The 23,970-nt window shown below is 38.7% G+C and overlaps 1 protein-coding gene across 4 annotated transcripts in view; it reads right to left on the bottom strand.

Moving 5' to 3' along the window:
- PTPN13 (protein tyrosine phosphatase non-receptor type 13) overlaps positions 1–23,970 on the bottom strand; it is a 73,928-nt gene that overhangs the window by 45,187 nt on the left and 4,771 nt on the right. For 2 of the 4 annotated variants that reach the window (XM_032685237.1, XM_032685236.1), the window contains exons 3-5: positions 11,980–12,543; positions 2,134–2,229; positions 327–426 (exon numbers count right to left, since the gene is read on the bottom strand). In XM_032685237.1, the coding sequence (XP_032541128.1) occupies positions 327–426; positions 2,134–2,229; positions 11,980–12,543 (760 nt within the window). Of the gene's footprint in view, positions 1–326; positions 427–2,133; positions 2,230–11,979; positions 12,544–23,970 lie in introns of those variants that run through there. The other 2 variants (XM_032685238.1, XM_032685239.1) reach the window with 2 other exon arrangements.

Below are 23,970 nucleotides of genomic sequence, written 5' to 3' on the forward strand. Positions count from 1 at the left end.
AAATAATTAAATATTTCCAAGCAGACCGTAGCCCCTGCTCTTTTGACAGATATAACAATTTTAAAAGAGTTCAACCCAATCTCCAATAAATATGGGAACTGAATCTGGACTCCTAACTTACCTCTACATCACAGTGTATCATGAGACTTTTACTTCAGAATGCAATATATACTTCTGTAATGCTATTTTCATGCCAGTACAAAGTGCTATTTTTTTAACCTTAAGCAGAAGCTGGGATGGGAGTGAAAAACTTCACTTGCAGATTTAGAATACATTCTTTGATAAAGACAGAGCACTTCAAGACATATTGTTTTCACAGGGTTTACCTTGCTCTCTGAGAATTAGCTTGACTTGATGTGGAGATATCATCAGCACCTGATAACACACCACTGGCATCATCTCTCTTGAAGCCTTCATTTCTTCTCACTAACAAACCAAAAGACAAATTAATACCTGACTGACAACAAAGTACACAGAGTAATCCCATCTAAAAATCAAGGACTTTTCAGTCATATGAGATTACTCAGAAGGAATCAAATTCACGTGTTCTGCACAATGGCATTACAGTATCAAACAAACCAGTATTATGAAGTTGATTTCAGTTTTCAAAGCTATCTTACAGTTTTCCCCCAACAAAGATAGCTGATGGTCCTTTAAAGAAGAATACTAAGGAAGGCCTAAAAGAAATCACAATCAAAAAAACCCACATCCAATTGCATAGACACCTTCCCAAGGTAACACATTTCTTCGCCAGCCATGAGTTGAGACACATACATACATAAATGGTAGAGGCATCATAAGAAACCACTCCAGAATAGAAAGAGAGCAGTTAATTTATGATGTATCCAGTTCACAAGAAGGGAGGTAAGAAATCAGTTGCTGAACTCCTGATTTTTATCCCTGAAATCTCACTCTTCACCATAATTTGTAAAAAAAAAAAAATTCTTTTTTTTATTTCGGCAATATACTAACCTGTGATCTTCGTAATAGTTACCTACCTTCTTTGCTGGCATATCTTCCTGTAGCAGCACCTGAGATGCTACACTTAGAGCTTGATTTTGCAAACTACTGCTCTCGTACTGTACCCCCAACAAACAGAGCTGGCAGGAGAGCTCTTGCAGAACACATTACAGCCTCATTGACTTCTAAATAGGTCTTTTTGACAGTCATTTCACTGAGTTCAGAAATACTACTACTGGTAGCCAGTAAGTAGTTTTAACTTGCCTGCAAAACTTAGGAGTTGTTGACTTGGGACTGGAACACCTAAGCAGTCTGTTCTAAATGGTGAGCAAGTGAATGGAAATGCATTACAGGAGCCTCAATACTTGTTACTGTTCCTTATGCTTCTGGCTCAGTAAGCAGAAGGATAGACAATCAAAAAGAAGGTTGAGAGAGCAGTGAGTACAGGGAGGCCAGGCTGGCATTCTGTACCTACAGAATACATACAATGCAGCTATACTCTAGCTGCCTATCTATTGTTTTCTTTCCTAATTTTTCACAAAATGATTTGCCTCCATTACTTATAATGATTCACCAAGATGGTTTTTCCTGCCATATATCAGAGAACAACCCTTTGCGCCATTTACTGCTTTTCCAAGCCACTGATTTAATAGAAATTACTTAAATTTATCATACTAACAGCCTGTACTATATAGTACTTTTGCATTACACTGAAATCCTTGGCATATAAACTATCAACAACTTAACCCTCATAGCAAAACTCACTGATATAAAAATAATTAAACCATGTATGTCCCAAAGCTTTTGAAATTTACTGTTATTGTACACTAACAACTTGATCGTTTTTGTGCCTCTGAAGACAGCACGCAGTTTAAAAAAAACACTCTAGTAAAAAGTTAACAATTTCCAGCTTTTCCTACCAAGTTCCCTCCCAGAGTGCTAAATGTCAAAGTCATTTCTGAACAGACTGACAATTATGCTGATCTGTACACAATGTTGTAATTACATCATCTTACAACTTTGTATCAGTGGTAATTATCGAGCCTCCTACCAAAGACTGAACTTGATACTTTTGGGGTCTGTTTTTCAACTTGAACTTTTTTCTTTAGGTTTTTTTGTTTGTCTGTTTGGTTTGGTGTGGGTTTTTTTCCCTTTTTTAAACATAGGTCTTACCTTGCCTGAAATCTGGTTCCGAAGAAATAACAGATGGACTTTCACTTGAGGTACTATAAACGTCGCTGTGATAAGACTTGTACCTTCTCAAAGGCTCTGAAAGTTTAAATCAGGGTATCAGAAATGCAAAAATCAAACACAAATGAACGTTCGAAATTTTTAAAAATATTTTCAAAACATGTTAAAATGCCCATCTGTGGCCATGGAGTCTAAAATCAAACACTGCTGTGCAGTCCCATCCTGTTCCCGTGGTCTGAGGGTTCTGAGGTCTGCCCCTCTTGGCTATCCTAACAGAGCCACCTCCTCTGAACTTCTCTCTCATCATCACTTCGAAGCTAAAACTAATGTTTTAAAACACTCAACAAAACCCAAGACAAAAACTGATCCCTCCTGCAAACAAAACTCATATAAACACTTGATGTGCACCTCCCATGTGTAAAGCAACCAGCATAACTTGGTGCCTGGTTTCTTCATGATGTAAAAAAGAAAAATATCCACACAGACAAAGCAGGCACTGGAAAATTAATATTCAGTTCATCTTTGACATCCACAAAATATGATTAACAATCAATTAGTAAATGCCTAGAGGATATTTAATTAACCAGAACAGCTAAATTGATGTGATGAGAAATCAATACAGCAGTCTCACTTCCTGCTCTCAGGGGATTATTAAAACAACATACTGGAGCACAGGATTCCACAGAAGGGGGTATGTACTTGACATTTGCAACAATCTCCCAGAACTTTGGCACAAGCCAACAAACAAGTAAAAAATGTGCATAAAAGCAGAACACAAAGCAATCTTCAGAATACCAATGCTTCACTGTCAAAGTCAGAGAAAACTTCTGGTGTCTTTGTAGAAGGCTGCTTCTGGTCTGACTGTAGAGAAAACTTCTGGTGTCTTTGTTGAAAGCTGCTTCTGGTCTGACTATAGTTCATGTTTTTGAAAACAAAAGTGATGATAAAAACACATGCTGTGAAAAACTGCTGTGAAAACAAGTGTGAGTCACTATAGCAAGGAACATACAATGCAAGAATACAAAATGGGGAATACATGAGGTATGTCTGGAGGCTGCAAAAAGGAAATTGGAAGTTCCAACTTCCCACATCCAGAAAACAAAACGCCTGGTGAAAAATTCTGAGAGAACAGTAAACCTGCAGCATAACTTGTGGTAGGTCAGAGAACAAGTTAGTCAACAATACTACTCATTTAGACTTCATACAGAACCAGGGAAAATTCCAAATAGGAAAAAAGCATTAAAAGATATAAGATAATGCAGTAGAACAAGACTGAAGACTTGTTCCTGTTCACTTTGGACTATCTGTTTTCAAAACATTCCTTCTTAACAGCCAGGATCAGTTTACTTGAGTTGTGCAGGGATTCTTTAAGAAAACTGGGAAAAGCAAGCAAAGTTGCCAATGAACCCATGAAACCAACAGCTCCCACCAGCCCACCCCAGTTGCACAGTTTAGCAGCATAAAACCCAATTAACGTTTCACATTACTCTCAGAAATGAGAAATATGGTTTGCATATATGCAAACTAATCTACAGCAAGATGAAGGGAATTTACTGGTGGAGGGGTGTGGGAGCAGTGAGGTTGCTTCAATCTTTCACAATGTCTACTTTCAGCATTCTGGATTTTACAACAAAGAAATCTACCCCCAGTCTAGCAATTACTTGCCTAACAAGGGAAATAAAAACCAAATTCAGTGGGTAGCTTTTGGAGATTTATTTTTAAACTGCTCCCAGCCCTTTAAGTGAGGCATCAATCCAAACACGATACTGGGGCTACAATACCAAAACATTTAACTAGAACCAGATCTCTTGTTTCCCAGTAGTTTTATTAGCTTTAGGTTTTTCAAGTCTGCTGAACTGACTTTGAAGCAAGATGATGGAATGGGAACAATAAAATATGACATGAGACTTTAAACAGATTTATTTTTTTCCACTTAGTCAGCAGCCTAGGCTTCTCAAATTCCACAGAAATTATGGCTACATTCTGGTTCTCCAAGACATCAAAATTTCGGGGAAAAAAAAAAGTAATGTGGTAAAACAGAAATAGGCAGTTAAAATATGAGACAAGTGTTTGTACATGGTGGTGTGATATGTGACTCTGCAGGGTGTTCGACTTCCCCTGACTCCCTGTTAGCAGGAGCTGGTGTCCTGCTGTAGGCCAAGGAGCAAGTCCATGAGCCAAGAAACATAAAGTAAGATTTCCAATCACTGTTTATCTCACTGTTTCCACAGACCTCCACTGAAGTCCCAGCTAGGCTCAAACCCATTATCCCAGCATTCACAAGGAGAGGACCACCCTCCTGTCTTGTCACATCCTTCTCCCTAACCAAGACCATACAACTTAACTCAGTAATGTAAGCAAAGGTATTCTTCTCCTCTGCTGGAGACATTGCACAACCTTTCCATGCAGGGCTGCACTGTCGACTATCAAACAAAGTTTACAGGCAACTTGGAAGCTACATCCTGAAATTCCACGTAAATGCTCTAGATTTTTCTTCACTTTGCTCAGTGTAGATAAAATATATTCAGATGTGAACTGTTTGCTGCTGGGGCATCTTCTCTTTGGTAACTGCCTTCCGGTTTTTTGCTCGTCTATGTCTATGTACACCTCCTACACATCCCCCCAACACTGTACTTCCTCTTAACCAAACAATCTTTTCCAGGGCATGAACAGAATATGCACTGCAGACCTGCAAATATTCAATTAAAATGTAAATATTGAGACTATTTTATCTATAATGCTCACAAAGTTACCCAAATAATTTATGCTCTCTCGTCTCCTCCAGCAAGTTCTCCTCAATTCTAACATATTATATTAGGATTTAACTTCAAAGAAGGCACTTGGATCACATCCAAGCTAAACTTCTAATTAAGAACGGGCTTTTTCAAGGGTCACAAAGTTACAATTCTGGGATCAAATTAAAGTTAAGCTTTTGATACAGAATTTTCAAAAATGAGGACAAACTTCTAACCTGTCTGGCTGGGAAGAAGCTGGAAGACAATATCAACAAAAGCTAAAGACAACAATAAAACAACTTATCTCCCATATTTACAATTTTTCCTGGGAATTCTGAATGGCCTGGTTTGTTGTCTTGGTTTCTTGTTTGTTTGGGTTTTCTTCAATTTCTGGTGACTGAAGAGAGACTTCAGAATTGATTTAACTTCCATAAACATCAAATACATTGTAGCAAAACAAATTCTATCAGTTACCCTTCTACACTTCAGTATTTAGATTACAGTCTCTTACTGTACTTTGAACCATTTCATACTTCAGTGGAAAATGAAACCTGAGTTTAAGCACGCTTTAAGAGTCTGTAACTCGAATAAATATATCAAAGTTGTACTAATAATCTAAGTCAACACGTGGTAGCACCACAATGCAAAGGTAAATGAAGCATTACAACTTGAAGAATCTGTTTCTGTGCTGCTTAGTGCTGCAGTGGTGTTTTTATTCAAACTCCCTATCAAAAGCAGCAGAGCACAACCCTACAGGCACCTCACGCAGCACAAAGTAACAAAATACAGTATTTACGCAAGGCGAGACACGCAAGCCCAGACAAGTAATTTACAGAAAGCCTCACCTCAGCCAACTTCAACAGAAATCAGAGAACTACATTTAGCTTGGAATTTCATTATCCTGAACACGAGTCACATTAGATACCCAGGTTTTCAAATACACATCATTACAGAATTATTACTGGCTGCACAGAGAAGGTGGAAGAATTAAACCGACAGTTTCGTGACAGGGAGGGAGTTCTTGTGTGTCCTTTGAGGTTTACTGGTGGGTGTTTCTATTACAGGAGAGTGTACTATAATACCATTTAAAACACATTACCTATCCTTTAGGAGAGGCTGGGACTTGCTTCTTTCCCAAGAGTTTAATCAATTTTCCTTTTCCCTTCCTCTTATCATTTAAGAAAACTTGAATTACGCAAGGCAACATAGGTTTAACAGGAAGAACATAAGAGATCAGATCAAATCCCTGGTAAGGATTCACATCCAACAACTGCCAAAGGAAACAGATCCATTAAGCCTCTCAGGGGAGCATTTTAACCTCCGAGGTTTCCACCACCCATGTTCTAAATGAAAAAGCTGTATTCCACATGCAGCCCAAGTCACCAGCCATCCAGGCAAATCCCCAGGGAGCCTAATGAACATCTGATGCAGAGGGCCGAGCAGGATCTAATCTATAGAGAGAAATGTAGCCTTGTAAAAATGCAGAAAACACACATCTCTAGTGCTAGGCTAAAAAGGAAAACAGCAAGATTACCCGCAACAACTCCAGGGTTTGGAAAGAACTCAGGGTCCTGTCCTCAGAAAGACACCCTTCTTTTCTGGATCTGGATCATGCCACCTAGGATAAGGTATGTAAATGAACACAGGCACAAACTGAGAGTTTGTACCATAAAGTTGTTTGCCTGTTTTAATTTAAATGTTTATCCAACTGAGAATGTAATGTGTTGACTAAAATTGATAATCCCAGACTGTGTGAGCTGCTGCAAGCTGATAGATGAGATAAAATGGATGCCATTCTGCCTGTGCAATTATAGAATTGTCAGAGCTGTTTTACTACCTTGATTTAAGCTATGTAATTCAGAACAAATAATAGTGGCTGATGCCAGAGTACTTATATTTTAGAGAAATCCCACAAACGTCTTTCTTTTTCCCTGAAAAGCCCATTGCTGTAGCCCCAGTAAAATTAACAACTGAAGTTTTCCAACTGAAATAGTACCAGCCCATTATCCTAACTTTCAGATTCCTTAGTATGATTTCTGAATACTGTTCAACCTGAACCTCATCTTTAACAGGCATACCAACCACATGAGAATCCATTGTGCCACCACTGAATTTAAATCATACTGCAGCACAATGATCCTGAGACATGTGCAAACTGCACCTTCCTTTGCTTTCACATGCAAACAGTTGTACCATTGAGGATGACTCCCATGGTCCACACATGAACTGAGTACATTCAATTCAAGACAAAAAGGAAGGTATGCACACTTCATTGAATTTACAGTGGTAAGTTTGTAAAGCTGCTGCTCCTTTTTTTGCCCTAAATCCAATCTCCCATTTAACCCGCTTCTTCAGAGGCTCCCAAATTCAAATCTCTGGGGCTTAATTTGCTGGAATAAATTTGCTACCAACAGCGGCCTGATTACCAGCAGAAATGTTTCCTTGTTCAAAGTTACAACTTCAAACTAAGAGAGCTTTTCAAACCCAGGCATTTAGAGTATCCTTAGCTGTAGCTTTCCCAGTTAAACACAGGCTTTCATAATATGGGAGTTTTATAAATGGGGTTCAGATGAGTCTTTAAGGTAGCAATGAAAAAAGTTTTGGAAGAAAAACACACAGAAGACTTAGGAGGCAGAGACCCCACCTCTAGAAAAATGGAATATTACTGCCTCTTCCTCCTGACTGTATGAACCAAGAGCAATAAGTGGACAAAAAAACCCCAAAACCTGAGGACTTAATAATTTCAGTGGGAAAAAAAATAAAGGTAAAAAGAGGAATAAACACAACTTGAGGCTCTAGAATTCACCTGGTTCCCACTGCAAAACATTTAACAAAGGCTTGAGAATATTACCAAACCACCCCCATACCTGGATTCAGCATTCCAGAGCTTCAGCAAGATCAGTTTTTTTGGTATCCTGAAATCTTTTTCCACCCTGTCTGCTATTTCAACCCACAGCCAGCTACATTACTGGTCTCCTAACTGGTTCTGTACTCCTGTATCCCACCAGGACAAAGGCAATGTCTTGCTACTCGTGCATCTCATTTACAACATCCTCATAAACAATCTGAATTAAAAAAAAAAAAAGATATTCACTCAAATAACATATAAACCATTCACTTGGAATTATGCATACACTCAACAAGGGTAGAGGGAGCTGCCTAAGCAAAAGGAGAGATTCATAGAAGGTCACCATACAAGGCCTAACTATTGTGCCACTTTGGAGGTAGGTCTGAGATAAACAAGGAATCAGTTTTGTGGGTGAGAAGGCAAAGAAAGCTGGAGCAAGGAGAATAGACGACACTTTCACGCTCTTGAGGGGACAGGCAGGCTTGAAAATGAAACAGTAGAATGTTATTTTCTCTCTGAAACAGGACACTATCAGCTGGTGCCAAGCAACAATTCCCAAGTTTCAAAGAACACAAAAACCAAAACCTGCTCTCCTGGTAAGGTAAACTGCTTGGGTTTAACACTTAACAACTTCACAACTCTAAATAATTCTGTCTAATCTCACAAAACCTCCATAACAAAACAAGAGTGAACAAAACAGCAGAGATGCAGAACTTACTCCCCCATCTCCTGGCAAGATTAACACATACTTTTGGAGTCTGTTCTTGGTGATCAGAATTGTCTATACCTGAAATCAAATAGCAGGCTTTCCCTTGCCTCTATCTGGCTAAGTAGCACCTAATCATAAACAATCATCTTCAACAGACAAAGAGATAAACAACCTCAAGCCTGAAACTGTACAGCAGATTAATATAAAACAGCAAGTTCAAGAGCAAAGCAGTTGCAATGACACCGTCTTTGGAAGGCTTGCGAGGCTAAATCTGAGATGTTCTGACAGCAGATTATAGTGCACTTCAGATGGTCTGCAGCTCACTACAAAGTACTACAGCACAGCTGTAATTAAAGCTCTGTCATTCTTTCCACTATAAACTCTGCTTTTTCATGAGTTTATAATTTGGATTGTAAAAATCTGTTCTGAGTGAAAGCTTGGCAAACCAGAGCCTGTGCATAAGAACATTTTCTTTTTCCAAGGCAGTCAGCTCCTTAAGGTTTTACGAATAACAAAAAAGTTTGCCAGCTTAACCCAAAATAAGTTAAAGAAAAATAAGCCACATGTCACTTAAATTCCTTTGTAGTTTGAGGGAAGTTTTATCTGGCCAAGTTCAACCCCAGAGAGTCCAATGTCACTTCACAATCCAAAACAGAAAACACGTACGGCCAAAAGCAGAGGCGTAATACAATTTACACAGGTTTAACTGTGACCTAGACCTGGGCTCAAGTGAACTGGAAACATCTCCAGACCTATGGAAAAGAGGCTGATTGTGTCCTTTCTACTACAGCCAACCATAAATAACCCTGTTTACCATGATCCTTGATCATTCCTCCCCTCCAAACTGAACTGAACCTCACTCTAAACTATGTGGTCTTACAAACAACTATTCTCCTTCTCTGTTTTTCCTTTCCGTACCCCTGTTTTGAGGTCATGGTGTAGACATAGAGAAAAGAACAGTATTTGCTGTCATTTTCTGTGGACTTCTTTCCACTGCTTCTGTTGGTGCCCCCCTTCTGCTATGTGACCACCAGCTGTAGGTAGTAGGATACTCTTGCATCAAGCACTGTCCAAGAAACTACCTTTATCAAGATAGTTGACATATTTTACACCACAGCTTTCCATATAGTTGCTCGCATCTCTCAGCTAGGCTGGGTTTATGTTAGAAGAGCAATTCCACACATGCTCGACACTGTCTGACATGTGGAAATATCTTTCTACCTACTAAGTGCTTCAAACTGCATACAACAGCAACGCACAAAACATTCAAGACTGTATTGTTCATTTCTTTGACAGATGAAACAAGCAAAAGACTCTTTGTGAAAGATCAAAAGGGACTTGTAAAGAAAATGTGAGATAAGGAATGGTAAAACAACGAACAAAAAAAGGAAATTGAAAGGGAAAGAAGTCTTAACAGACTAACAGACTTTATGTATTAAGACTTTCATGAATCTGCTCACTAAGGCAGAACAGATACTTCCAGTCAGGCTTCTCAAGCCCTATAAAACATAAGAGCAACTAACTTCTATGTGAAAAAGTATTCGTCATCCATCTTACTAAAATATACTTTAAACTGCCTCTCATTAAAAGTTCACATTCACAACCAGGTTCTGGTCCCAGACTTTTCTTTAAGTAGTTAACTGACCAAAACCATCCCGACAATGGAGAACCTAAAATAAAATAGTAAAGCATGCACTCCTAACTTCAATTCAAGAGCAAAACACATGTACCTTCCTTGAAAGTAGAAAACTCTGAAACCCAGTTATCTGCTGCAAAAGTATCTTTGTTTTTTTCTATCAAGTAGTGACTGTGAATTCAGAAGGATGGGCAATGAGTCATTAGCTATTGCCTCAATCTTCCGTGTACCCATTTGTCACTCAGCTTCTGTGACTATTAAATCCCAGTTCCCAGTTTACTTTGACTGCACTTTCACCCATTCCCTTTATGAATCGAGTAGTTTCATACACCTGACCTATCTCAGTTTGCAAGGCACGGGCATGTTTTGTTTTCTGCCATCTACCAATCTGTTTGAATGAGAATGATAAACCCATTGCTCATCAATGGGTTTGGCCACGCTTTTGGTTTTGCTCTTGTGCAACACAAACCTGCACAAAGCTGCACTTCTGAACAACAAGGCTATTGAGCTTTCCCAATACTGGGAGTGACCTCCTCCTTAACTTTGTCAGTTGCCTATCTCCAGCTATCCCAGTTGACTCACATACTTGAGATGGTCCCCTTTGATTTCAGACTCTTATACCAAAACCCAACTAACCTTCCCTGTACCTCAGACATCTCGGTAGATAAGACAGCTCCTATAGAGATAAACAATGTTATCTCCACAGTGCTGCTTTCACTTATGTTCATTCCTTCACATTATAACGTAACTCTCATCGAAGATGCTAATTTGATAGCACAAAAGAACTCCAGCTGCACAGAAATTACAGCAGCTTTTTAAACTGCCTATGCCATTCCAGTAACACTCCTCCTTTCTGGAGCAAAAGGCTCACATGCATAGGAAAGAACTGGCTTGCCATGCTAATTGCAGTGCAAGCATCTCCCAAGGTGGCCAGAAAGGGCATGAGCAGGCATTTTTAGAAATTCAACCTTGACAAAAGGCTTTATCATCTCTCCTTAATAAGGAGGTGTTTACACCTCAGGCAGAAAAAGGAGGCCGAAGCAGGGTGTGTTTTCACACAGTTATTTCTGACACACAACAGGCAGGCAGTCATGGGTTTTCAAACGTATGGATTTTTGAATAAATGACTGACTTAGCACTGTACATACAGCTCTCATACTATATACCTTAGATGACCAAGTTATGCTTTTTCGCTCAGCACAAGCAGGATCCAGCTCTGCTCTCAGCTTCTATCCAACTGTCTCAAACTTACAACCCCTGCAAATCACATCACATTTACAAAGCAAACAAAACATGCAGTTCCACTTACAGGGTTATGCATAAAGATAATTTTATAAGTTCCACAGAACTTATTAAAAAAAACTTGTAAAAAAGAAAGTTGTTTCACAGAACAACTACAAAGACTTGTTTTTTCCCCATGCATTTTTGTCATGAACTGATGGAACTTGTTGTCAAGTGAAGTAAAAACCTGAACACGAGGCCCCTAAAAAATTCATATTTAAAGGCTTAAGTCTGGAATTATACAGCAGAAAACCTGAGAGATCTGGAGATGAAATTCTGCCTTTCCTCTGGAGCATAAGTTCATTGCTAATGGTTGGAGATGAGGATCTTCCTTCAAGGAAAATTATTTGACAACTGGCTGTTACCAACTTGTTGTTTTTCTTTCTAATTTTAATTGATCAACTTGATACTGGTTGACTTACAGAGATCAACTATTTTCACTGAGTAAACAACCTGAGCAAGCACATTTATCTTCATTGGCAACAGATGCTTCAATGATTTCATTAAAAAGCAAAGATCTCTGCAGTTTCAAGAGCTGCTACAAGAGAACTCAATTTTATCACAATGAACACTTTTTTTGATGACTGGAATATTTAGAAAATCAAAAAGCTTCACTAACCTTCTACATTCATAGCTTCCCTCAGAAGCTGCAACTTCTTCTGTCTCTCTCTTATCCTGTCAAAGGCACTTGATATTGCTGCAGAAGTTGATGTCTCAGGCACATGGCGCGTTTGGTCCAGTTTTTGTGGTCCGAAGACATCCAGTGCTATGCTCCCATCAGAGTACCTTGCTTCCTTGTTTCTAGTAGTAGTAGAAGTCCGTACTGTAAATGTTTCACACTGATGGCTGTGCCTGTGAGAGCCTCCAGCATGGCTCCTCTCAGCTGCCTTGTCAGTAGTGCAAAGCAAATCTGTGGAAGAAGCCCATATTTTCCTTTTGGGAGGGACATCTGTATGAAGGTGACCTTTTTTCTCAAACTCACTGGTTTTACATCTATGAGGACAGAAAACATCTTCCTGTCCTGAGTTATAATCTGCAGAAATGCCCTGGAAAAACTCTTCTTCGTCTTGTGTTCCTCTAATGGACAGAAATCCCATAGACTTGCTAAGTCCTTTGTTAAGTGTGGTCTGCTGAGAGAAGTGACCTCTGTGCTCATCAGGTGAATCAGTTGCCGATGTTTTTCCTGGAATAAGGAGACATTTCATACATGTAATTTTCTACTTAATACACAGTAGTCCAACACAACTGTATACTGAATACACACTTTAGTGTTGATTTCGTCATCCAAAACATACTTAAAGGGCTGCCTCAGTCAACAAAGACAGAACTTCAACTACTTCATATGATGAGCATTTTATTTCTTTTATTTCTGAAGTGCTCAAGAAAAATGTAAGGCCTACTATAATTCAGTATTAACACAGAAAAACTCCAAGCTATCACATACATGCTGGAAGTTGTTTTCTCATTAGTTCTATTTTTAAAATAGTCTGGATTATCATCAAAAATACTACTTAATAATCAAACTGAAATCAGCCATTCCTGTCACACCCAAATACACCGCCTACAATTTTCAATAACAAGTCCAGGTTTGTTCTATAGATTTACAGATTCCTTGAAATAGCGTCAGTAGTAAGAAAAGAATGATTGTGTATTTAGGAATGATAAGAATCCTGGATCTTCCTCTAATGACTATTTTTGGTGATGACAGTCTCTCCAGATAAAGAATACTCCTAAAACAAAACCAATCAAGCTTCCAAGATCAAAGTGACTCTACGAGACTGCACCTTCCATTTTCATTAATAAACAGATCCACCAATACTTAGGAACAGTCTCTCTTCTCCCTCTCCCTTACATGGAAATTACTTCCAGAATAAAAGAAACTGTCAGAGGTGGAATAATACCAATGAAATACGTAGACTCTGAAGAATATAATTTCATGGTCACCGAGAAGTTTTAATGATCATGTATGTCTCAGGCATAAAATTTTAGCCTGATTTTACGAAACTAATTACAAACATCAGTAAGTATAATCAAATTTCTTAATATTAACAGATAATCTGCAAGTTTACCTTTCATGTTCTTAAGTCTTTCTGAGGTCAAAGTTAAAGGATTATGATTATAACCATAAGAGTAGTATCTCACAGAAAACCTAAAGACTACCCAACTGCTAGCAAACTAAAATTTTTTAATGCTTCTTCACTATTAGAGTGGCAAAAATCCCATGTCTATTGTAGATATCACATAGGCAATAATCTACTCATATCTCCAACTGATCAAGAGCACTGAAAAAATTCTTATGAAGTCTAAACTTCCCAATTTGCAGGATACACACTGCATCAGTGTGGCCATCTCGACTTTATCAGTGCTACCCCCGAATAGAAAAAACAACTGAAAATATTCTGTGCTGGGTTGCCTAAGCAATGCCTGTTCACCCAGGTGGAGTCCGTATGGCATGTGACATTTTCCTTAAAGCTAGCTCCCTCCTTACAGTGATATTCCCATGTACATCCTCTAAGAAGCAGCAGATACTGCAAAAGCAAACACTCATTCAAAGTAAATTACTGTGCTGTATCTACTACTCTTAAAAAGATGGCTATATAGTGCTGCCTGCTGCTCTTCCAAAGTCGATTGAAATTAACTGTCCCCCTCGCACAACAGGCTCCTGATGATCTTTATCTAGATCGTTATCCTTTCAAACAGAATTTCAAAGAATGCTTTAGGGATGTTCGTAAATGTAGTCAGTAATGCTTTAAAAGCTTTCTGCTTTTAAAAGTGTAAACACCTTTCAACTCTGATACTCTACTTGAAGAAGGGCTGGACCGAGCTGTTAGTTTTCAGTTTCTATTTCTGTGATATTTAAGTAGCAATCAAAATAAGCAAGACTAAAGCCAAATGCAACCGAGCAACTTCTTCCTTCTTACCAACACACAAAATACATGACAGCAAAATGTTCAGGTTCGGATTGTCCTGTAAGAAACTACACAGCTCCCACAAGCTCTAGCCAAGACAATTAAAAAAAAAACCACTTTGCCCATGAGAATGAACTCATCTCCTAAAAGGATCTGACACATCACTTCATATTTTACAAATATAGCTTTAATCCTAAACTAAACATAATTATCTTTGTGGTCAGGTAAATATTATGTTATTATCTTATTCTCAGACTGTACATCCTCCTAAGGCTGGTGAACTACCTATAATATTCACACACACAGAAGCCTTTTAAAAATAGCTGTTCATTGTGGAGTTCCCACTATCCATCTAAAGCAGCAGCATGCTACCCATTCCACAAACACATACTTCACATTCATGTGCACGCACCAAGGACAAATATTCCTATACAGGATTCTAACTCAGTCACTTGTGAGACAAAAAACTAAACACTGCAGTTTAGTTTTATAGATAATCACCAAAAACACAAATCCAAAGGAGCTCCAAGAATCCTCCCCAGAAATGAGAGTTCCAATAATAATAATTGGAATAATTCTAGGCAGAATAAAACCAAAACAACCTCCTCTACAGAGTTTTCACATATTTTTTTAAATGTAAAAAAAAACCCAACCAACCAAACAACCATTTCTGCAACACTGAAAGTATTTATATGTTGAAACCTTACTGAACAAAACAAGGGCAAACAAAGCAGAAAAAAAACCCAAATAAGCAGACAGCTGCAACTCCAATATACTACCAAGGATATACATTCAGGATTACTCAGTACATCATCGGTCATGACTCAGAACATTCCTGGTTCAAAAGATCATTTAGGTCTCCTCACTTGAAGCATTATCTTGCTGCAATTAATCCAATCACATCCAATGAAAAGAGTCACAGCTGTGCTTTTAGTACCAGTGGGTATCCTCACCACAGCAAGCCCAGAGACATAAAACTATCTGTTGTGTGCTGGTGAGGAGTGCAGTGGAAGAGCTCAGCTCTCAGTGAGAGTGCTTGAGAGTGCTATAGCATCCTCCTCACCAAAGCTGTAGTTTCCATGGACTTGGAGCATTCAGACCAGATGTAACAGAAGCTATTTCCAGTTCATGCAGAGGTGCAAAAGACACAAGTTCCTTTGCCTTGACATGCAAGAAATGCTGTCTATTCCCCAAGTCCAAGTCATCCACCCACCTGGGGCTTCCTCACAAGGAAAAGCAAACACCATGAACATTATCTCATCAGCAGTGACTAGAAAAGTATTCACTGCTACAGCTTTGCCACTCAACCAGCTAAGCGCATGATGAGACAGGAGGTGAGCTGTCCCACCAGGAAGCAGAGCAGGAGGCATTACACTGCCACACTGCTCTTCCACTCTCCAGGTCTAACCCACATTGACATGGACTTATGCAGCCAGCATAAGATTTTAACGTAGTACCAAAAGGAATCTACAGCTGGCCTTAGTATTCAGCCTTGAGACTGCAAAATTCTCTAGGACATCTTTCATCGTTCCTTTGTTACTCTCCCCACTCCCACATTTCATCAGTCTTGGCAATTCTTCCCACCTTTGCAAAACCCCATCCCTCTCTGCATAACAGCATTTCAACAAGCTCTGCCCAAACTGACTCACAGTGCCAACATGAGCTGTTAAAAAATCATCCTCAGAGAAGGTTAAAGAAGTGACTTTGGGGCAAGGGATGCACAGCCCGCTCAAGTTGGGCATCTTAAGAAACAAAGCAGAATTCTGAGATCTGTACTTTATACCAGCCAAAAATGCATGCTGCTCTTGGCACCAGAAAGCAGAGGCCAAGGATAAAGGACAAGACTTCTCAGTACAGAAGCAACTCAATTGCAGATACTAGTAGTGAAACTGGATTAGGCAACCAGCAACCAGTCCAGGCCAATTTTTCTATTTTTAGTGATTTAAATCTGTCCTCATCCCTTCTTACTTTTTTGAAGTACTATTACAGACTTTGAAAGTCACAAAATCAACTGTTAAGGTATTTTCCCTTTTTTTATCTTGGACTTCCTCAACACACTACCTCATCATTAATTAGATCAAGGGTCTTAAGTGTCTGCAGTAAGTCTCTTTCAGCACAAGGCTCATATGTCTACCTTTCATCTAACAATACACCTTCAAAACAGACCAGACTGGAATAATATGCCCTTCTTTAACACATGGATTTTCAGTTGAATGGCATACTCTAGTCCAAATGCATTAAGCCAATACATAGTTTATCCTTCAACTTTTCTTCCTGTGCCTTTTATGATGAAATGAGTGGAAAAATAAAGGGAAGAACTACCAGCAAAAATCTACATATAGAAAGTAAAGATCCAGCTAATGATCAAATGAACCTGACTGCATAATGGAACTTGTATGTCTTTGAATTATAATGCATGGGTAGACTCATGTTATGATCTTTCTTTAAAAAAAAGGAGGCTTGTATTTTCAATGGAAACTCTGGAGACCTCTCCCAAGTACCTTGGCTCCAGCAAAGACATTAAGTATTTCACCTGAGACCACATAGAGCTACTCCATGCTTCAGTCATCCACATGTATAACAGGACAGAGAAATGCTTCCCTACTTGTCAGTGATGGTGACAGAAAGAGCCATCAGGCAACTAAAATGCTACAGCACATAAGTAACTTCAAAAGGCATACTTTCCCCCTCCCCAGTTACTTCTCTGTTGAACTAAACTCTTCTTGCTCATCTGAGTGTATGGGTTCTTGATTTCACATATCGCCCTTGGGTGTTTATCCTCTACTTGATGTTACATTAGTGTAATTATTTATAATTACTGTAAATAATTCAAATGCAATTATAGTAACTGCATGATTCCAAAGTATATTATATACAGTGAGGGAATATATACAATAAAAATAGCAATTAATCACCAGGACTCCACAATTAAATTCCCTTGTGGCGCTAAAATGAAAAGCTAGTTTTCCACACACGCCTTCAACTGCCAGATGTTCCATCTGCTAAAGAACCATAGATCTGCTTCCTTCTTCCTCTGGTGTCTTCAGCTATGAATGCAACTATACCCTTCTTAACACCAGTGTCATTCACAGACCATCTTTCACTTACACTGACAGTAATCTGGTTGATTTTCCTCCGAGCAAGAGGAAACTAAAGACTAAATCCAGTCTATCTGCAATTATTTGTGTACCAGCTTGATCACAAAGGTAATTAATCAAATACTATGTAAAAGCAAACACAGTCACTACCTCCACATACTGTATCTGTTTTTACTGAATAAACTCAGCTCAACTTTCTTTAAAGTCTTTCTGACTACTCTTTCTGCTGTTTGCACAAAATGGAATAACTTTTTCATCTCTATTACAAATTTCAACTTGTGGATATATGTACATACACACACACGAGAGTGGGGGGTGGTTAGGAAGAGATGGGGGCTGGGAAGGCAGAGAGAGATTGCCCACATGTGCATGAAAGCACACAAGCACAAGACTGGCAAGTCTGAAGACAGGAAATTATTATACAGGAGTTTAAAAAACATCTCCCACACCATCTTTGTGCAGAAAACAAAGCAACAGAAAAAAAAATCTTTCTCCCAAGACAACGCGGTTAGTTTCTCAAACATGAGTGGGTAGCTGGTGGAGGAGTTGGGTTTGCAATCCCTTTGGGGCAGGCTAAGAGCCAAACAGAAGACAACAGAGCCAGATGTGGCCTGTGGGTTGACTGCTAGGAATGGTGCCTCCTCTTTTCTTTTACTTTCTAAATAGCTGAGAAAAATCCAAGTTTCAGATGGAAGTACTCCTAAACAATGCATTCTTTGTGAAGAAAGAAATGAACTGGACACAAGGACTGTTCAAAGCACTGGAAGTAATGGCCATGTTATAAATCCTGTATAACAATTTGCATTCTGCTTTGGACTGACACAGTTCTTCTATCAAAAAACACCAAACAGCTCCGGAAACCAGGCATTTTGTTCAGAACAGTGGTAGTGATCCTTGCCGAGTAGCACTTCATAATTCATAAATGCAACATTTTACCTCTTCCCTTCCTCAGGCAACCATTGCTCTTTCCCCCTCAGGTTTATGGGTCAATTTTTTGGAATATGTTTCTCAACCAAGTAGCCAAAAGGTCTACCTAGCTATTCCCTCCCTGGATTTCTGCACATCCCAGGAGAAGCTCAGTTATACAGCTGCTTTTCTGCTCAGAGACAGCCTTTGACATCTCTGGTTTGGTTTCCTCACTGATCTTTGAGTCCACTCTTGTTTTGTCTTCAGAGTTCTAAGTTTGTCCTCAGTACCACTGTAACAGCAATTTCTAACACTGCCAGGCTGTAAACTCCATATGGCAGCAGCTACTATACTTAAATTTAAAAGATTTCGACCAAGGCAAACCACCAGTACTGCTAGATGCAAACAGAAACACTTACTGGAAGAAAACAGGCATAGTTTTTGGAGTGCAAAAAAGTAATTTTTTTTTTTATTATTCAACAAGAAACCTTCATCTGGCTTTCATTTGGTTTTGCTGAACTCTGGAAGTTATTCTCCACCTACTCAGTTCTTTTTTTTCTAGTACTGAGGAGACAGGGGAAATAAAAAAAAAAAAGACTATTTCCAGATGAGGTAATTTTCAAGTCAGTGGAATTAAGTTTGTGCTATAGCTTTTGATAGCTTAAATCTGTGTGCTTGGATTTAGCAACATCATGCATAAGCTACTTCAGTTCACACATGGAGATCATCGCTATAAACTGCTTCTTTATAGACTAGAAGCTGCATTTTCACCCAGAACAGGAACTAAAACAGAATCCACAATCAATTTCCCTGGATCAAAAACAAAAGGGTACATTTTTTTTGGTCAGTTTTTTCTGGACAGCTACATTGGTAATTGACATCATAAAGAATAGTAAGTAAGCACTAGCATTTCTTGTTAAAATTAAAATTAACTTCCCTGAGCCTTAGCATCTTTTATTCAGTTTAGAGCACCTACTATTTTTGCTGCATCTGATAGCGTATATAGTCTCATGAAACAAGGAGTCAATCAACATCAACAATTTTGATCTCTATTTCCAAATATTTCCTGTTGTGCACAGTTAAGGTAAACTTTGCAAATAAACACACAAGGTGCAGGATTTCAATTATTAGATGGCTGGGAAGAGGGCTGCCAGGCAAGTACAAATTATGGAGACTTCAACTGGGCTTTAAATAGCCTACACAACCTTTTGAAGGATAGTTTGTGGTGAAGAGTAACCCAGTGAATTAACTCTTGCTTATATTTGAAAGAGTTTAGCACATCAGAAGAATTTTATCAAGCTAGTCAAGTAACTTCCACAAATAATTCTTGATGTAAAGACTCTTAAGGTCTAAAGTGTTTTGAGTACAAAAATTAAATAACACGCCTTGGTTCAGATGACTCACGACAGGTCTTACTGCTTCTACTTCTGCTGGCTAAGTCAGTTCCTAAACACTGTGTTCCAAGTATGACCTGACTAAAAGCAAACATTCTGTAATATTAATTTAGAATAAATCATTTCTGCAGTCAGCCCTGCCATAAAACTCATTCACCGAGATAGCCACAGAAAATGAGTCACGAAAGAGACAAAACATAAATTTAACCGGGGAAAACATTAACACAAAGCTATTTATTAATTTAATAATTATCTTCAAGACATAAAGATGGAAATGAATAGCTGTAAATATCCAACCTTGTCACCTAAGAAGAGCAAAAAATTTGATTTAAACAGATGAGGTGGAAAAATATTTCGAAAAGTTTATCCTAAGTCAACAATAAAGCCCCGGTGATGATAACTGTGGATTAATAGTGTGTGGAAAACTGATCCTAAAAATAATGAAATTTAATTAAGGCAAAAATCATAGCAATTTCCAAAGACTGCAAATATCTAAGGTATCAGCTGGCTACTCTCCAATTAGAAGCACATCTCTCTTACTGAACCATCTCTATATTCATGAACTTAGCTTGATTTATCAGCTATCTTAAGTTACCTGCTCAGTGTATCACACTGATACCCCTAAGTTGACAATAAACACCATATCCCTATGTTGCTTTTTTCCCCAAAAGACAGCTATTTGATTCATTGTGAATTCTCTTTAAGATTTTCACAATGACTCAACAGAACTTCACCTCAGTAAGTATCAGACCAGTCTTCTGTCCTCTCCAGAAAAGACTTCTGCTCACCACCTTTATTTCCTTAAATACATCGGTCAAATAACTAGTAAAGTCACACATGTCCTTATGTGCACCCCCCTTGCCCTCTCCAATTGTCTCAGTGCTAAACTTGACCAAAATGTCTCCTCAGAGGTAGTTAAACCCAAACACTTAGATAAAAGATAACTGGCATAACTTTAACTTATTAGAAAGGCAGTTCACTCAAATCCATAATCCTGTCTGATAGCTTCCTACCTTTCTAAATGTTTGCCATTTTGTGAATGCAGTGAGAGGTGTTTATTTCAGCTGCACACAGCAGAAGAACAGCACAGTGACAACTGAAGGAAAAAGGACTCGATGCTTTTCTGAGCTGAAGTTCTTTTGATTTCTTTTCTTTTACCATTACATTTTTCTTAAGCCCTCATCTGGCCTTCTACTTATGGCTCCTCAATCTATGAGATTATCAATCAGTATAATAATTAGCATTACATTCTACAGCTCACTTTCAGAGAAATTTAAAGCAGTGCCCTCAGGGCAGCTGATCTATGCTACCATTGACAGAATTTGCACCAGCAAACCAGCATACCATTGCAGAAAAAGAAACAACAAGCATTAAACTGCCCTAAGTCAAATGTGAGCTGCCTCATAAATATGAGACACCCATTTCACCGGGTCCTCACCAACTTCCAAATACATGTCCCAGTATACATAACATCAGCATAAAAATGGAACTGAAAACAGCTGGAACTGGTTTGGTTATGTGAGGGGTTCTGGTTTGTATTTTACAATTCCCTGAGGTTTCAGCAAAGTGGAGATCAAGGAATGTATCTAAGATCAAAATAAAAAGAAGTAAGATGGTGCTATTAAGACATACCAGGAAACATGACTGATAGACGTAGAATTAGGAAAGGTTTTGGGGAAGTTAAGAAGGTTGTAAACCTTCCAAGGAAAGGGAGAAAAAGAATGACTTACACAGGTAGTGAATGTGATACAGAGAAATTGGAAGAGGTTGAGTGGAAGCAGGACAGGCAGAGCTTAAAATATAAAGGACTTCCATTTATCTTCTCTTCTGAAAAAAAGACTCGTAGCAGGCCAGACTTGGAGCAATGCAGACAATGTAATGTTTGCAGTGGAACAGTGATACACAAATATTTATTCCATGGGGTGCCACACATTATCTGTAACACTCTACACATGCATGCAATTTTAATCAGCTTAATAGGAACAGGTGTTAGAGGATGGGGACTCTCTGCCCCCCCATCTCTACAGCCAACTCTGTAGTCTGGGGGTTATCAAGTTCACTCATTTCAAAAATATTATTTGAGTAATGTGATGTTCCCTAAAAAAGAGAGGCCTTTCAGAAACTGAGTGATTTTGACCAAGGCTGCTTAAAACCCTGTGTTGAATTCACTGGTTGACAATAGCTGAGCCAAGTGGACTCCTCAGTCTCCAAGAACCCTTAATTTTGCTTGTTCTTCCCCAGCCCAGTGATTTCACAAGCACACACTGCAGGGAACCTGTTCTGCTTGGCACCTGGAAATCCTAGGCAGAGCCAGAAGGCAAGTGAGCACATAGCAGCAAGACACACATTCAACTCCACAGCCCTTCAGAGATTCAGACACTGCATCCTAACTGAACGTTTTTGTAATTAAAATATAAATCAACTACTCTCAAACATTTCAGGAGTCATACATATAAGTGATTCAAAAAAAGCAAGGATAAGAGGAAAGAATATCCTAGCTGTGACTTTCTTTTTCAAGTCAGAGAATACAGTAAAAAAAACAGCAATTGGATCATCTAGTCTTATTTCCTTTAACTTAAAGACATACTTCTCAGAGAAAGTTTCAGACATTACAGGGATGTTATTCACCCTAGTACTGAACCAGACAGCCATGGAGATGGTGGCTGGAGATACTACAACAATCTCCAAAGTTTAGTACAACCTATAATAAAAGCTTTTTTTGTTGAGATATACTGAAGAAGTTGGGGACAAACATTACTCCTGGAGAAATAAAAATCTGCTAAAAGGTTTAAGTAAAGCCGTGGATAGGAAAACAAATGAACAAAGAAACAATACCCCACAAACCAGACAAACATTTAAAAAAAGAAGTTAAAGATTTTCTATGAAAATGAAAAGCAAACCAGCAAAAGACTGTGCAGAGAAAATGAAACTAGAAACAACAAAGGAAAGAATAATCAGGGTTTGCTAATGCAGTAGAAACAGACAACCCTGCACATCTCCAAAACTTAAGAAATATTTTGATCGTCACCAGAACATGGTTTATTATGGTCATGGAATAAAAAGCAGAATAGATGATGGAAAGGGAGTATGCAAATGACAAAGCTTGAGGTAGTAATGTATTGTGCTCAAATAAAGTTCCTGAAAAACATATGGAATAGGGTAGTACTGACAAAAGAACAGAATTGTGTAAAGATACTATGAATATGGCAACATTGGAGACTGGGAAGAATAAAGAATAAACTAACAATTTAACAACCAGAACAATAAGGTTCTGGTTCAACCCTTAAAATTGGTGGAAACCAGGGTAAGAATTAATTTTAAGAAAGAGCTTAAGAAATTCAGAAAAGGCAGACATTACATAGTTTACAAATAAAATTAACTAGGTAGATCCTGTGTTCCTACAGATCTCCCTATTGTTGCAGAAATATTCTGGAAAAGAAGAAAAAAAAAGCCAGTAAGAAAACAAAGCCCCTGAGAAAGCAGCCAGAACAGTGAATTTGTGCCAGAAAACGAAGCAACATCTTGTACCAGAAACTGTTCCTAAACACATAGTGATGTACTGGAAGGGCTGGCAATCACTGACATAAGGTTTTTATATCAAACAGTAGCCTAATCTAGGACTCATTTCAAAAAAGAATCAACAAAGAAAGACCACCAATGCCTTGCCAGACTTGTGTCTAACCTGTGCAGTTCACATTGTCACAACTCCGTGGATTATTTCAGTTCCTGCAATTCACTGCACTGTTGCTTGACACAAAACTAAACACAGGAGCAATTCAAGCACACCACCAACATAACTGTTCCAAGTTTACTGGTGGTAAAGAGGCAGCAAGACAACGTAAGACAGATAAAACCCCTCTGTTCTTGACAACTTACAGTGGTATTTGTGGCATGCTGGCACCAAAATACTCCCATTTAGAGAAAATGAACCTTTTAGGGCAAAAGTGGTCTGATCTGAATATAACATGTCATCGTCTGCATCACAACGACTTAAGAGTGGTCCAAGATCATGACCTATAAAATGCTCCTGCCCAGCTCCACAGTTCTTCCAGAAAAATTTGAAGCCAGTTTTTTGGAAGAATATATCCTCTTGTCTGAAAAGCCTAGCACAGAGCTGATGCTGCCATTGACCTTACACAACAATATCTATGACCTTACACAGTGACAAGTCACAGCCAGCATCAGCTGTCACCCTACATCACTTTATCCTTTTTCCTCCACAGTGGCAACAGCAACAGTTTGTCTCCTCCTTGCCCTGCCAGTGTCATCTTTCCTTACTTCCCTGAAGTAACAGTAAAACCTA

Source organism: Chiroxiphia lanceolata, chromosome 4, assembly GCF_009829145.1.
Source record: "Chiroxiphia lanceolata isolate bChiLan1 chromosome 4, bChiLan1.pri, whole genome shotgun sequence".
In the NCBI taxonomy this organism is placed as follows: domain Eukaryota; kingdom Metazoa; phylum Chordata; class Aves; order Passeriformes; family Pipridae; genus Chiroxiphia; species Chiroxiphia lanceolata.